This window comes from Coregonus lavaretus, assembly GCF_964263955.1.
Source record: "Coregonus lavaretus genome assembly, contig: HAP1_SCAFFOLD_359, whole genome shotgun sequence".
NCBI classification, from domain to species: domain Eukaryota; kingdom Metazoa; phylum Chordata; class Actinopteri; order Salmoniformes; family Salmonidae; genus Coregonus; species Coregonus lavaretus.
Window position 1 is genome coordinate 190,540 of NW_028161076.1, and position 17,733 is coordinate 208,272.

Below are 17,733 nucleotides of genomic sequence, written 5' to 3' on the forward strand. Positions count from 1 at the left end.
CGTTTGGAGGTTTGTTAACACAGTGTCCAATGAAGGGCCAGATGTATACAAAATGGTGTCGTCTGCGTAGAGGTGGATCCGTGCGTCACCAGCAGCAAGAGCGACATCATTGATATACACAGAGAATAGAGTCGGCTCGAGAATTGAACCCTATAGAGACGGCCAGAGGTCCAGACAACAGGCCCTCCGATTTGACACATTGAACTCGATCTGAGAAGTAGTTGGTGAACCAGGCGAGGCAGTCATTAGAGAAACCAAGGCTATTTAGTCTGCCAATAAGAATGCGGTGGTTGACAGAGTCGAAAGCCTTGGCCAGGTCAATGAAGACGGCTGCGCAGTACTGTCTTTTATCGATCGCGGTTATAATACCGTTTAGGACCTTGAGCGTGGCTGAGGTGCACCCATGACCAGCTCGTAAACCGGATTGCATAGCGGAGAAGGTACGGTGGGATTCGAAATGGTCGGTGATCTGTTTGTTAACTTGGCTTTCAAATACTTTCGAAAGGCAGGGCAGGATGGATATAGGTCTGTAACAGTTTGGATCCAGAGTGTCACCCTCTTTGAAGAGGGGGATGATCGCAGCAGCTTTCCAATCTCTGGGGATCTCAGACGTTACGAAAGAGAGGTTGAACAGGCTAGTAATAGGGGTTGTGACAATTTCGGCGGCTAATTTTTAGAACGAAAGGGTCCAGATTGTCTAGCCGAGCTGATTTGTAGGGGTCCAGATTTTTCAGCTCTTTCAGAACATCAGCTGTCTGAATTTGTGTGAAGGAGAAACAGGGGGGGGGGCATGGGCAAGTTGCAGCGGAGGGTGCAGAGCTGGTGGCCGGGGTAGTGGTAGCCAGGTGGAAAGCATGGCCAGACGTAGCAAAATGCTTGTTGAAATTCTCAATTATTGTAGATTTATCGGTGGTGATAGTGTTTCCTAGCCTCAGTGCAGTGGGAAGTTGGGAGGAGGTGCTCTTATTCTCCATGGACTTTACAGTGTCCCAAAACGTTTTGGAGTTTGTGCTACAGGATGCACATTTCTGTTTGAAAAAGATAGCCTTTGCTTTCCTAACTGATTGTGTATATTGGTTCCTGACTTCCCTGAAAAGTTGCATATCGTGGGGGCTGTTCGATGCTAATGCAGTACACCACAGGATGTTTTTGTGCTGGTCAAGGGCAGTCATGTCTGAGGAGAACCAGGGGCTATATATGTTCTTAGTTCTGAATTTTTTGAATGGGGCATGCTTATTTAAGATTGAGAGGAAAGCACTTTTAAAGAACAACCAGGCATCCTCTACTGACGGAATGAGGTCAATATCCATCCAGGATACCCGGGCCAGGTCAATTAGAAAGGCCTGCTCGCTAAAGTGTTTTAGGGAGCGTTTGACAGTGATGAGGGGTGGTCGTTTGACCGCGGACCCATTATGGACGCAGGCAATAAGGCAGTGATCGTTGAGATCCTTGTTGAAGACAGTGGAGGTGTATTTAGAGGGTACATTTGTCAGGATGATATCTATGAGGGTGCCCATGTTTACAGATTTAGGGTTGTACCTGGTAGGTTCCTTGATAATTTAGATTGTAGGTTGGCCGGGGTGTTAAGCATATCCCAGTTTAGGTCACCAAGCAGTACGAACTCTGAGGATAGATGGGGGGCAATCAGTTCACATATGGTGTCCAGGGCACAGCTCAGGGCTGAGGGGGGTCTGTAGCAAGCGGCAACAGTGAGAGACTTATTTCTGGAAAGGTTGATTTTTAAAAGTAGAAGCTCAAACTGTTTGGGCACAGACCTGGATAGTACGATAGAGCTCTGCAGGCTATCTCTACAGTAGATTGCAACCCCACCCCCTTTGGCAGTTCTATCGAGATGGAAAATGTTGTAGTTGGGGATGGAAATTTCAGAATTTTTGGTGGCCTTCCTAAGCCAGGATTCAGACTCTGCTAGAACATCAGGGTTGGCGGAGTGTGCTAACGCAGTGAATAACTCAAACTTAGGAAGGAGGCTTCGGATGTTAACGTGCAAGAAACCAAGGCGCCTGGGGAGTAGGAGTGATACTGGGGGCTACAGGGCCTGGGTTAACCTCTACATCACCAGAGGAACAGAGAAGGAGTAGAATAAGGATACGGCTAAAGGCTTTAAGTACATCAACACCATCATCCCAGACACCCTGGACCCACACTCCAAGTCGCATACCTCCCCAACAGATTCACAGATTGCACTCCACACTGCACTTTCCCACCTGGACAAAAGGAACACCTACGTGAGAATGCTGTTCATTGACTACAGCTCAGCATTCAACGCCATAGTGCCCTCCAAGCTCATCACTAAGCTCAGGACCCTGGGACTGAACACATTCCTTTGCAACTGGATCCTGGACTTCCTGACGAGCCGCACCCAGATGGTGAGGATAGCCCACAGCACATCCACCACGCTGACCCACAACACGGGGGCCCCTCAGTGGTGTGTGCTTAGTGCCATCCTGTACTCCCTGTTCACCCACGACTGCGTGGCCGCGCACGGCTCCAACACCATCATCAAGTTTGCCGACAACCCAACGGCGGTAGGCCTGATCACCGACGACGATAAGACAGCCTATAGGGAGGAGGTCAGAGACCTGGCAGTGTGGTGCCAGGACAACAACCTCTCCCTCAATGAGAGCAAGACAAAGGAGCTAATCTTTGACTATAGGAAATGGATGGCCGAGCACGCTCCCATTCACATAGATCGATGGCTGTAGTGGAGCGGGTCGAGAGCTTCAAGTTCCTCGGTGTCCACATCACTAAGGACCCATCATGGTCCAAACACACCAACACAGTCGTGAAGAAGGCACGACAACTCCTCTTCCCCCTCAGGAGGCTGAAAAGATGTGGCATGGGCCCTCAGATCCTCAAGAAGTTATACAGCTGCACCATTGAGAGCATCTTGACTGGCTGCATCATCGCTTGGTACGGCAACTGCTTGGCATCCAACCGTAAGGAGTTAAAGAGGATAGTGTGTACGGCCAGCACATCACTTGGGCCGAGCTCCCTGCCACCCAGGACCTCTATACCAGGTGGTGTCAAAGGAAGGCCCTAAAAATGGTCAAAGACCGCAGTCACCCAAATCATTGACTGTTCTCTCTTCTATAGCATGGCAAGCGGTACCGGAGCGCCAAGTCTGGGACCAAAAGGCTCCTGAAAAGCTTCCACCCCCAAGCCATAAGACTGCTGAACAGTTAATCAAATGGCTACCTGGACTATTTGTATTGACCCCCTCTTTGTTGTTGCACTGACTCTCTTGCACCGGCTCTTTACACACTACACTGGACTCTACCCACACACTCACTGGACTCTACCCACACACTCACTGGACTCTACCCACACACTCACTGGACTCTACCTACACACTGGACTGGACTCTACCTACACACTGGACTCTACCTATACACTACACTGGACTCTACCTATACACTCACTGGACTCTACCTATACACTACACTGGACTGGACTCTACCTATACACTACACTGGACTGGACTCTACCTATACACTACACTGGACTGGACTCTACCTATACACTACACTGGACTCTACCTACACACTACACTGGACTCTACCTATACACTACACTGGACTCTACCTATACACTACACTGGACTCTACCTATACACTACACTGGACTCTACCTATACACTACACTGGACTCTACCTATACACTACACTGGACTGGACTCTACCTATACACTACACTGGACTGGACTCTACCTATACACTACACTGGACTGGACTCTACCTATACACTACACTGGACTGGACTCTACCTATACACTACACTGGACTGGACTCTACCTATACACTACACTGGACTCTACCTATACACTACACTGGACTGGACTCTACCTATACACTACACTGGACTGGACTCTACCTATACACTACACTGGACTGGACTCTACCTATACACTACACTGGACTCTACCTACACACTACACTGGACTCTACCTATACACTACACTGGACTCTACCTATACACTACACTGGACTGGACTCTACCTATACACTACACTGGACTCTACCTATACACTGGACTGGACTGGACTCTACGTATACACTACACTGGACTGGACTCTACCTATACACTACACTGGACTGGACTCTACCTATACACTACACTGGACTGGACTCTACCTATACACTACACTGGACTCTACCTACACACTACACTGGACTCTACCTATACACTACACTGGACTCTACCTATACACTACACTGGACTGGACTCTACCTATACACTACACTGGACTCTACCTATACACTGGACTGGACTGGACTCTACCTATACACTACACTGGACTGGACTCTACCTATACACTACACTGGACTGGACTCTACCTATACACTACACTGGACTGGACTCTACCTATACACTACACTGGACTCTACCTATACACTACACTGGACTGGACTCTACCTACACACTCACTGGACTGGACTCTACCTATACACTACACTGGACTCTACCTATACACTACACTGGACTCTACCTATACACTACACTGGACTCTACCTATACACTACACTGGACTGGAATCTACCTATACACTACAATGGACTCTACCTACACACTACACTGGACTCTACCTATACACTACACTGGACTCTACCTATACACTACACTGGACTCTACCCACACACTCACTGGACTCTACCTATACACTACACTGGACTCTACCTATACACTACACTGGACTCTACCCACACACTCACTGGACTCTACCTATACACTACACTGGACTCTACCTATACACTACACTGGACTCTACCCACACACTCACTGGACTCTACCTATACACTACACTGGACTCTACCTATACACTACACTGGACCGGACTCTACCCACACACTACACTGGACTCTACCTATACACTACACTGGACTCTACCTATACACTACACTGTACTGGACTCTACCTATACACTACACTGGACTCTACCCACACACTCACTGGACTCTACCTATACACTACACTGGACTCTACCTATACACTACACTGGACTGGACTCTACCTATACACTCACTGGACTGGACTCTACCTATACACTAGACTGGACTCTACCTATACACTACACTGGACTCTACCTATACACTACACTAGACTCTACCTATACACTACACTGGACTCTACCTATACACTACACTGGACTGGACTCTACCTATACACTACACTGGACTCTACCTATACACTACACTGGACTCTACCTATACACTACACTGGACTCTACCTATACACTACACTGGACTCTACCTATACACTACACTGGACTCTACCTATACACTACACTGGACTGGACTCTACCTATACACTACACTGGACTGGACTCTACCTATACACTACACTGGACTGGACTCTACCTATACACTACACTGGACTCTACCTACACACTACACTGGACTCTACCTATACACTACACTGGACTCTACCTATACACTACACTGGACTCTACCTATACACTACACTGGACTCTACCTATACACTACACTGGACTGGACTCTACCTATACACTACACTGGACTCTACCTATACACTGGACTGGACTCTACCTATACACTACACTGGACTGGACTCTACCTATACACTACACTGGACTGGACTCTACCTATACACTACACTGGACTGGACTCTACCTATACACTACACTGGACTCTACCTATACACTACACTGGACTGGACTCTACCTATACACTACACTGGACTGGACTCTACCTATACACTACACTGGACTGGACTCTACCTATACACTACACTGGACTCTACCTACACACTACACTGGACTCTACCTATACACTACACTGGACTCTACCTATACACTACACTGGACTCTACCCACACACTCACTGGACTCTACCTATACACTACACTGGACTCTACCTATACACTACACTGGACCGGACTCTACCCACACACTACACTGGACTCTACCTATACACTACACTGGACTCTACCTATACACTACACTGTACTGGACTCTACCTATACACTACACTGGACTCTACCCACACACTCACTGGACTCTACCTATACACTACACTGGACTCTACCTATACACTACACTGGACTGGACTCTACCTATACACTCACTGGACTGGACTCTACCTATACACTACACTGGACTCTACCTATACACTACACTGGACTCTACCTATACACTACACTAGACTCTACCTATACACTACACTGGACTCTACCTATACACTACACTGGACTGGACTCTACCTATACACTACACTGGACTCTACCTATACACTACACTGGACTCTACCTATACACTACACTGGACTCTACCTATACACTACACTGGACTCTACCTATACACTACACTGGACTCTACCTATACACTACACTGGACTCTACCTATACACTACACTGGACTCTACCTATATACTACACTGGACTCTACCTATACACTACACTGGACTCTACCTATACACTACACTGGACTCTACCTATACACTACACTGGACTCTACCCACACACTACACTGGACTCTACCCATACACTACACTGGACTCTACCTATACACTACACTGGACTCTACCTATATACTACACTGGACTCTACCTATACACTACACTGGACTCTACCTATACACTACACTGGACTCTACCTATACACTACACTGGACTCTACCTACACACTACACTGGACTCTACCTACACACTACACTGGACTCTACCTACACACTACACTGGACTCTACCTACACACTACACTGGACTCTACCTACACACTACACTGGACTCTACCTATACACTACACTGGACTCTACCTATACACTACACTGGACTCTACCTATATACTACACTGGACTCTACCTATACACTACACTGGACTCTACCTACACACTACACTGGACTCTACCTACACACTACACTGGACTCTACCTATACACTACACTGGACTCTACCTATACACTACACTGGACTCTACCTATACACTACACTGGACTCTACCTATACACTACACTGGACTCTACCTATACACTACACTGGACTGGACTCTACCTATACACTACACTGGACTCTACCTATACACTACACTGGAATCTACCTATACACTACACTACACTGGACTCTACCTATACACTACACTGGACTCTACCTATACACTACACTGGACTCTACCTATACACTACACTGGACTCTACCTATACACTACCTATACACTACACTGGACTCTACCTACACACTACACTGGACTCTACCTATACACTACACTGGACTCTACCTATACACTACACTGGACTCTACCTATACACTACACTGGACTCTACCTACACACTACACTGGACTCTACCTACACACTACACTGGACTCTACCTATACACTACACTGGACTCTACCTATACACTACACTGGACTCTACCTACACACTACACTACACTGGACTCTACCTATACACTACACTGGACTGGACTCTACCTATACACTACACTGGACTCTACACTGGACTCTACCTACACACTGGACTGGACTCTACCTATACACTACACTGGACTCTACCTATACACTACACTGGACTCTACCTATACACTACACTGGACTCTACCTACACACTACACTGGACTCTACCTATACACTACACTGGACTCTACCTACACACTACACTGGACTCTACCTACACACTGGACCGGACTCTACCTACACACTGGACTGGACTCTACCTATACACTACACTGGACTCTACCTATACACTACACTGGACTCTACCTATACACTACACTGGACTCTACCTATACACTACACTGGACTGGACTCTACCTATACACTACACTGGACTGGACTCTACCTATACACTACACTGGACTGGACTCTACCTATACACTACACTGGACTGGACTCTACCTATACACTACACTGGACTCTACCTATACACTACACTGGACTCTACCTATACACTACACTGGACTCTACCTATACACTCACTGGACTCTACCTATACACTACACTGGACTGGACTCTACCTATACACTACACTGGACTCTACCTATACACTACACTGGACTCTACCTATACACTACACTGGACTGGACTCTACCTATACACTACACTGGACTGGACTCTACCTATACACTACACTGGACTCTACCTATACACTACACTGGACTGGACTCTACCTACACACTACACTGGACTCTACCTATACACTACACTGGGCTGGACTCTACCTATACACTACACTGGACTCTACCTATACACTACACTGGACTCTACCTATACACTACACTGGACTCTACCTATACACTACACTGGACTCTACCTACACACTACATTGGACTCTACCTATACACTACACTGGACTCTACCTATACACTACACTGGACTCTACCTATACACTACACTGGACTCTACCTATACACTACACTGGACTCTACCTATACACTACACTGGACTCTACCTATACACTACACTGGACTGGACTCTACCTATACACTACACTGGACTCTACCTATACACTACACTGGACTGGACTCTACCTATACACTACACTGGACTGGACTCTACCTATACACTACACTGGACTCTACCTATACACTACACTGGACTCTACCTATACACTACACTGGACTGGACTCTACCTATACACTACACTGGACTCTACCTATACACTACACTGGACTCTACCTATACACTACACTGGACTCTACCTATACACTACACTGGACTGGACTCTACCTACACACTACACTGGACTGGACTCTACCTACACACTACACTGGACTCTACCTATACACTACACTGGACTCTACCTATACACTACACTAGACTCTACCTATACACTACACTGGACTCTACCTATACACTACACTGGACTGGACTCTACCTATACACTACACTGGACTCTACCTATACACTACACTGGACTCTACCTATACACTACACTGGACTCTACCTATACACTACACTGGACTCTACCTATACACTACACTGGACTCTACCTATACACTACACTGGACTCTACCTATACACTACACTGGACTCTACCTATACACTACACTGGACTCTACCTATACACTACACTGGACTCTACCTATACACTACACTGGACTCTACCTATACACTACACTGGACTCTACCTATACACTACACTGGACTCTACCCACACACTACACTGGACTCTACCCATACACTACACTGGACTCTACCCACACACTACACTGGACTCTACCTATATACTACACTGGACTCTACCTATACACTACACTGGACTCTACCTATACACTACACTGGACTCTACCTATACACTACACTGGACTCTACCTATACACTACACTGGACTCTACCTATACACTACACTGGACTCTACCTATACACTACACTGGACTCTACCTATACACTACACTGGACTCTACCTATACACTACACTGGACTCTACCTATACACTACACTGGACTCTACCTATACACTACACTGGACTCTACCTATACACTACACTGGACTCTACCTATACACTACACTGGACTCTACCTACACACTACACTGGACTCTACCTATACACTACACTGGACTCTACCTATACACTACACTGGACTCTACCTATACACTACACTGGACTCTACCTATATACTACACTGGACTCTACCTATACACTACACTGGACTCTACCTACACACTACACTGGACTCTACCTATACACTACACTGGACTCTACCTATACACTACACTGGACTCTACCTATACACTACACTGGACTCTACCTATACACTACACTGGACTCTACCTATACACTACACTGGACTCTACCTATACACTACACTGGACTGGACTCTACCTATACACTACACTGGACTCTACCTATACACTACACTGGAATCTACCTATACACTACACTACACTGGACTCTACCTATACACTACACTGGACTCTACCTATACACTACACTGGACTCTACCTACACACTACACTGGACTCTACCTATACACTACACTGGACTCTACCTATACACTACACTGGACTCTACCTATACACTACACTGGACTCTACCTATACACTACACTGGACTCTACCTATACACTACACTGGACTCTACCTATACACTACACTGGACTCTACCTATACACTACCTATACACTACACTGGACTCTACCTACACACTACACTGGACTCTACCTATACACTACACTGGACTCTACCTATACACTACACTGGACTCTACCTATACACTACACTGGACTCTACCTACACACTACACTGGACTCTACCTATACACTACACTGGACTCTACCTATACACTACACTGGACTCTACCTACACACTACACTACACTGGACTCTACCTATACACTACACTGGACTGGACTCTACCTATACACTACACTGGACTGGACTCTACCTATACACTACACTGGACTCTACCTATACACTATACTGGACTCTACCTACACACTGGACTGGACTCTACCTATACACTACACTGGACTCTACCTATACACTACACTGGACTCTACCTATACACTACACTGGACTCTACCTACACACTACACTGGACTCTACCTATACACTACACTGGACTCTACCTACACACTACACTGGACTCTACCTACACACTGGACCGGACTCTACCTACACACTGGACTGGACTCTACCTATACACTACACTGGACTCTACCTATACACTACACTGGACTCTACCTATACACTACACTGGACTCTACCTATACACTCACTGGACTCTACCTATACACTACACTGGACTGGACTCTACCTATACACTACACTGGACTCTACCTATACACTACACTGGACTCTACCTATACACTACACTGGACTCTACCTATACACTCACTGGACTCTACCTATACACTACACTGGACTGGACTCTACCTATACACTACACTGGACTCTACCTATACACTACACTGGACTCTACCTATACACTACACTGGACTCTACCCACACACTACACTGGACTCTACCTATACACTACACTGGACTCTACCTATACACTACACTGGACTGGACTCTACCTATACACTACACTGGACTGGACTCTACCTATACACTACACTGGACTCTACCTATACACTACACTGGACTGGACTCTACCTACACACTACACTGGACTCTACCTATACACTACACTACACTGGACTCTACCTATACACTACACTGGACTCTACCTATACACTACACTGGACTCTACCTATACACTACACTGGACTCTACCTACACACTACATTGGACTCTACCTATACACTACACTGGACTCTACCTATACACTACACTGGACTCTACCTATACACTACACTGGACTCTACCTATACACTACACTGGACTCTACCTATACACTACACTGGACTGGACTCTACCTATACACTACACTGGACTCTACCTATACACTACACTGGACTGGACTCTACCTATACACTACACTGGACTGGACTCTACCTATACACTACACTGGACTCTACCTATACACTACACTGGACTCTACCTATACACTACACTGGACTCTACCTATTCACTACACTGGACTGGACTCTACCTATACACTACAATGGACTCTACCTATACACTACACTGGACTCTACCTATACACTACACTGGACTCTACCTATACACTACACTGGACTGGACTCTACCTACACACTACACTGGACTGGACTCTACCTACACACTACACTGGACTCTACCTACACACTACACTGGACTCTACCTATACACTACACTGGACTCTACCTATACACTGGACTGGACTCTACCTATACACTACACTGGACTGGACTCTACCTATACACTACACTGGACTCTACCTACACACTACACTGGACTCTACCTACACACTACACTGGACTCTACCTACACACTACACTGGACTCTACCTACACACTACACTGGACTCTACCTATACACTACACTGGACTCTACCTACACACTACACTGGACTCTACCTACACACTACACTGGACTCTACCTATACACTACACTGGACTCTACCTACACACTACACTGGACTCTACCTATACACTACACTGGACTCTACCTACACACTACACTACACTGGACTCTACCTATACACTACACTACACTGGACTCTACCTATACACTACACTGGACTCTACCTATACACTACACTGGACTGGACTCTACCTATACACTACACTGGACTGGACTCTACCTATACACTACACTGGACTCTACCTACACACTACACTGGACTCTACCTATACACTACACTGGACTCTACCTATACACTACACTGGACTCTACCTATACACTACACTGGACTGGACTCTACCCACACACTACACTGGACTGGACTCTACCCACACACTACACTGGACTCTACCTATACACTACACTGGACTGGACTCTACCTATACACTACACTGGACTCTACCTATACACTACACTGGACTGGACTCTACCCACACACTACACTGGACTCTACCTATACACTACACTGGACTGGACTCTACCTATACACTACACTGGACTCTACCTATACACTACACTGGACTCTACCTATACACTACACTGGACTCTACCTATACACTACACTGGACTCTACCTATACACTACACTGGACTCTACACTGGACTCTACCTATACACTACACTGGACTCTACCTATACACTACACTGGACTCTACCTATACACTACACTGGACTCTACCTACACACTACACTGGACTCTACCTACACACTACACTGGACTCTACCTATACACTACACTGGACTCTACCTATACACTACACTGGACTCTACCTATACACTACACTGGACTCTACCTAAACACTACACTGGACTCTACCCACACACTACACTGGACTCTACCCATACACTACACTGGACTCTACCTATACACTACACTGGACTCTACCTATACACTACACTGGACTCTACCTATACACTACACTGGACTCTACCTATACACTACACTGGACTCTACCTATACACTACACTGGACTCTACCTATACACTACACTGGACTCTACCTATACACTACACTGGACTCTACCTACATACTACACTGGACTCTACCTATACACTACACTGGACTCTACCTATATACTACACTACACTGGACTCTACCTACACACTACACTGGACTCTACCTATACACTACACTGGACTGGACTCTACCTATACACTACACTGGACTGGACTCTACCTATACACTACACTGGACTGGACTCTACCTATACACTACACTGGACTCTACCTATACACTACACTGGACTCTACCTATACACTACACTGGACTGGACTCTACCTATACACTACACTGGACTGGACTCTACTTATACACTACACTGGACTGGACTCTACCTATACACTACACTGGACTGGACTCTACCTATACACTACACTGGACTGGACTCTACCTATACACTACACTGGACTGGACTCTACCTATACACTACACTGGACTGGACTCTACCTATACACTACACTGGACTGGACTCTACCTATACACTACACTGGACTGGACTCTACCTATACACTACACTGGACTGGACTCTACCTATACACTACACTGGACTCTACCTATACACTACACTGGACTGGACTCTACCTATACACTACACTGGACTGGACTCTACCTATACACTACACTGGACTCTACCTATACACTACACTGGACTCTACCTATACACTACACTGGACTGGACTCTACCTATACACTACACTGGACTGGACTCTACCTATACACTACACTGGACTGGACTCTACCTATACACTACACTGGACTGGACTCTACCTATACACTACACTGGACTGGACTCTACCTATACACTACACTGGACTGGACTCTACCTATACACTACACTGGACTGGACTCTACCTATACACTACACTGGACTCTACCTATACACTACACTGGACTCTACCTATACACTACACTGGACTCTACCTATACACTACACTGGACTCTACCTATACACTACACTGGACTCTACCTATACACTACACTGGACTCTACCTATACACTACACTGGACTCTACCTATACACTACACTGGACTCTACCTATACACTACACTGGACTCTACCTATACACTACACTGGACTCTACCTATACACTACACTGGACTGGACTCTACCTATACACTACACTGGACTGGACTCTACCTATACACTACACTGGACTCTACCTATACACTACACTGGACTCTACCTATACACTACACTGGACTCTACCTATACACTACACTGGACTCTACCTATACACTACACTGGACTCTACCTATACACTACACTGGACTCTACCTATACACTACACTGGACTCTACCCACACACTGGACTGGACTCTACCTATACACTACACTGGACTGGACTCTACCTATACACTACACTGGACTGGACTCTACCTATACACTACACTGGACTGGACTCTACCCACACACACTGGACTGGACTCTACCCACACACTGGACTGGACTCTACCTACACACTGGACTGGACTCTACCTATACACTACACTACACTGGACTCTACCTACACACTGGACTGGACTCTACCCACACACTGGACTGGACTCTACCTATACACTACACTGGACTGGACTCTACCCACACACTACACTGTCCCTTCAACACACACACAGACATATTTTCACATGCGCTGCTGCTACTCTGTTTATTATCTACCCTGATTGTCTTGCTCCTACATACATGTCAGAGCACCTTAAATCTCTGAAGCTGGAGACTCTTATCTCCCTCACTAACTTTAAGCATCAGTTGTCAGAGCAGCTTACCGATCACTGCACCTGTACACAGCCCATCTGAAATTAGCCCACCCAACTACCTCATCCCCATATTTTTCTTTATTTTGCTCATTTGCACCCCAGTATCTCTATTTGCACATCATCTCTTGCACATCTATCATTCCAGTGTTAATACTAAATTGTAATTATTTTTGCACTATGGCCTATTTATTGCCTTACCTCCATAACTTGCTACATTTGCACACACTGTATATATATATTTTCTGTTGTATTTTTGACTTTATGTTTTGTTTACCCCATATGTAACTCTGTGTTGTTGTTTTTATCGCACTGCTTTGCTTTATCTTGGCCAGGTCGCAGTTGTAAATGAGAACTTGTTCTCAACTGGCTTACCTGGTTAAATAAAGGTGAAATAAAAAAAATACCTGTCAAAAGTGGACACCTACTCATTCAAGGGTTTTTATTTTTTACTATTTTCTACATTGTAGAATAATAGTGAAGACATCAAAACTATGAAACAACACATATGGAATCATGTAGTAACCAAAAAAAGTGTTAAACAAATCAAAATATATTTTAGATTTTTCAAAGTAGCCACCCTTTGTCTCTTGCCTGGTCTGTGAGTTTTGGTGGGCAGCCCTCTCTTGGCAGGTTTGTTGTGGTGCCATATTATTTCTGTTTTTTAATAATGGATTTGATGGTGCTTCGTGGGATGTTCAAAGTTTCTGATATTTTTTTATAACCCAACCCTGATCTGTACTTCTCCACAACTTTGTCCCTGACCTGTTTGGAGAGCTCCTTGGTCTTCATGGTGTCGCTTGCTTGGTGGTGCCCCTTGCTTAGTGGTGTTGCAGACTCTGGGGCCTTTCGGAACAGGTGTGTATATATACACTGAGATCATGTGACACTTAAGATTGCACACAGGTGGACTTTATTGAACTAATTATGTGACTTCTGAAGGTAATTGGTTGCACCAGATCTTATTTAGGGGCTTCATAGCAAAGGGGGTGAATACATATGCACGCACCACTTCTCCATTATTTTTTTGGGAAACAAGTTTTTTTCATTTCACTTCACCAATTTGGACTATTTTGTGTATGTCCATTACATGAAATCCAAATAAAAATAAATTTAAATGACAGGTTGTAATGCAACAAAATAGGAAAAACGCCAAGGGGGATGAATACTTTAGCAAGGCACTGTATTTAGCGTTGTTATTTTCTGTTACTATTTCCTGTTTTTATTTTGCTCATTTTTCTTACTTTTTAACTCAATATTGTTGGGAAAGACTCGTAAGTAAGCATTTCACAGTAAAGTCTACAACTGTTGTATTAGGCGCAAGTTAACAAAAATTTGATTTGCTACTGTTTTATCTATCCTGGTGCCTAGTCACTTGATCCCTAGTTATATGTATCTACCTCAATCACCTCGTACACCTGCACATGGACTTGGTACTGGTACCGTGTATATAGCCATGGTGGATTTATTCCTCATATCATTATTTCTCTATTATCTCTCTTTTCTCTTTGCATTGTTAGGAAGGGCACATAAGTAAGCATTTCACTGTTAGTCTACACCTGTTGTTTCCGAAGCATGTGAAACATAACATTTTGATTTGTTACTCTACCTTTAAAGATGAGTTTCTGCGCCGGTATCGGGACCCCGGTTAGCTGAACGAGAGCATCAGAAAGGTCCTTCAGTATCGGTTCGTTCCCGTCCAGCCCCGTTACCGTGATGCTGTGTTTCGTAGAACCTGCATGTATAGTGGCTACTTTTATATAGTGGCTACATCAGAGACATTAGCTAGCTAGCCAGCTCAGTATCCGATAGGTGCTTTTAGCAACATACACTAGCGTTGCTTTCAATTGTATTGGTTTGCACAAAAACAGTCCATGGGAAGCCAGATGTTAAATACAATTCCATTTCAACTTACTGTGCCATTGGGCAGGACGGTTGTCATTATGACCGGGGGGAATTTGAGAACAAATATCTAAAAGAATCATATTATTAAACAGACTTTCCAAATCCACTTCCTCTCTGTTTACCTCATGTCAAAATGAAAATCGTGCACCATATGTGGACAAAAAATTAATAACTTGTAGGGGACTTTGTTTTGACATGAGGTAACGTTAGGCAGAGAGGAACAACAGACCCACGTTTGGAATGTATTTAATAATACGATATTTTGTCTCAAATTCCTCCGTTATAATGACCAACCGCCCTGCCTACCCACCGACAGTAAATGTAATTGTATTGATGCCGCGTTCACGTGACAGTCGGAACTAGGCAATTCGGAAATGTATATTCGGAGTTTCCTAGTTCCGTCTAGCATGTGAACGAGGCATTAACATCTGGCTTCCCAAAATCTGTTTTTGTGCAACCCAATACAATTTAAAACAACGCTAGTGTACGTAAATACACCAGGATTTCTAAAAGTACCTAGTTACGTATCTGACAACTACTTGGCTAGCTATGTAGCTAGCTAGCTAGCTAGCTATCCCTCCTGCTGTGTGTAACTAGCTAGCTAGCCTGCAGACCCCGACTATCCGACTACCAGTACCATCTCTTTGTCTTCGTTTTACGGAGTGAAATACATTAAACAACCTACAACATTCAAAGCAATGTGTTTGACTTTACCGTAAACAACAGTCACCGTCACATTATTCTCCGCCATTTCTCTGTAGCATGAGTGAAAACCCAAGGGGCCACGGTTCCGGTTGGGAAGCACCGAGGCGACTGGCGGTTGAACTGACGCCCCGCCCCCTGTCCGATTCGAGAAGGGCGCTCCTCCCTCTACTATTGCCGTGACGTCACGATCCCACCCCATACAGAACCAACATCAGAAATCACGCGAGAAAAGATGGCGGAAGCGGATGATGAAGTGGATTCTGAATCTAATGGCGGTAGAATCAAGGAGAATTTGAATATTGTCCAAAATAATGGAAAACGGAGCAAAGTAGTGTACAGTGGTGAGAATGTATCTTGTAGGAGTACGGTTTGTTAATGAGGAGCAGCTGATCGAATTACCAATCTTGAAGAATCCAT

At 45.2% G+C, this 17,733-nt stretch overlaps 1 protein-coding gene across 1 annotated transcript in view; it reads right to left on the bottom strand.

Moving 5' to 3' along the window:
• Positions 1 to 17,422, bottom strand: part of LOC311121119 (BAG family molecular chaperone regulator 1-like) — a 29,323-nt gene extending 11,901 nt beyond the window's left edge. Inside the window, exons 1-2 of the mRNA XM_084195651.1 lie at positions 17,326 to 17,422; positions 16,316 to 16,441 (exon numbers count right to left, since the gene is read on the bottom strand). Coding sequence (XP_084051777.1) covers positions 16,316 to 16,441; positions 17,326 to 17,362 — 163 coding nt within the window. The 5' untranslated portion in view covers positions 17,363 to 17,422. The remainder of the gene's footprint in view (positions 1 to 16,315; positions 16,442 to 17,325) is intronic.
• Between the last annotated feature and the right edge of the window lie 311 nt (positions 17,423 to 17,733).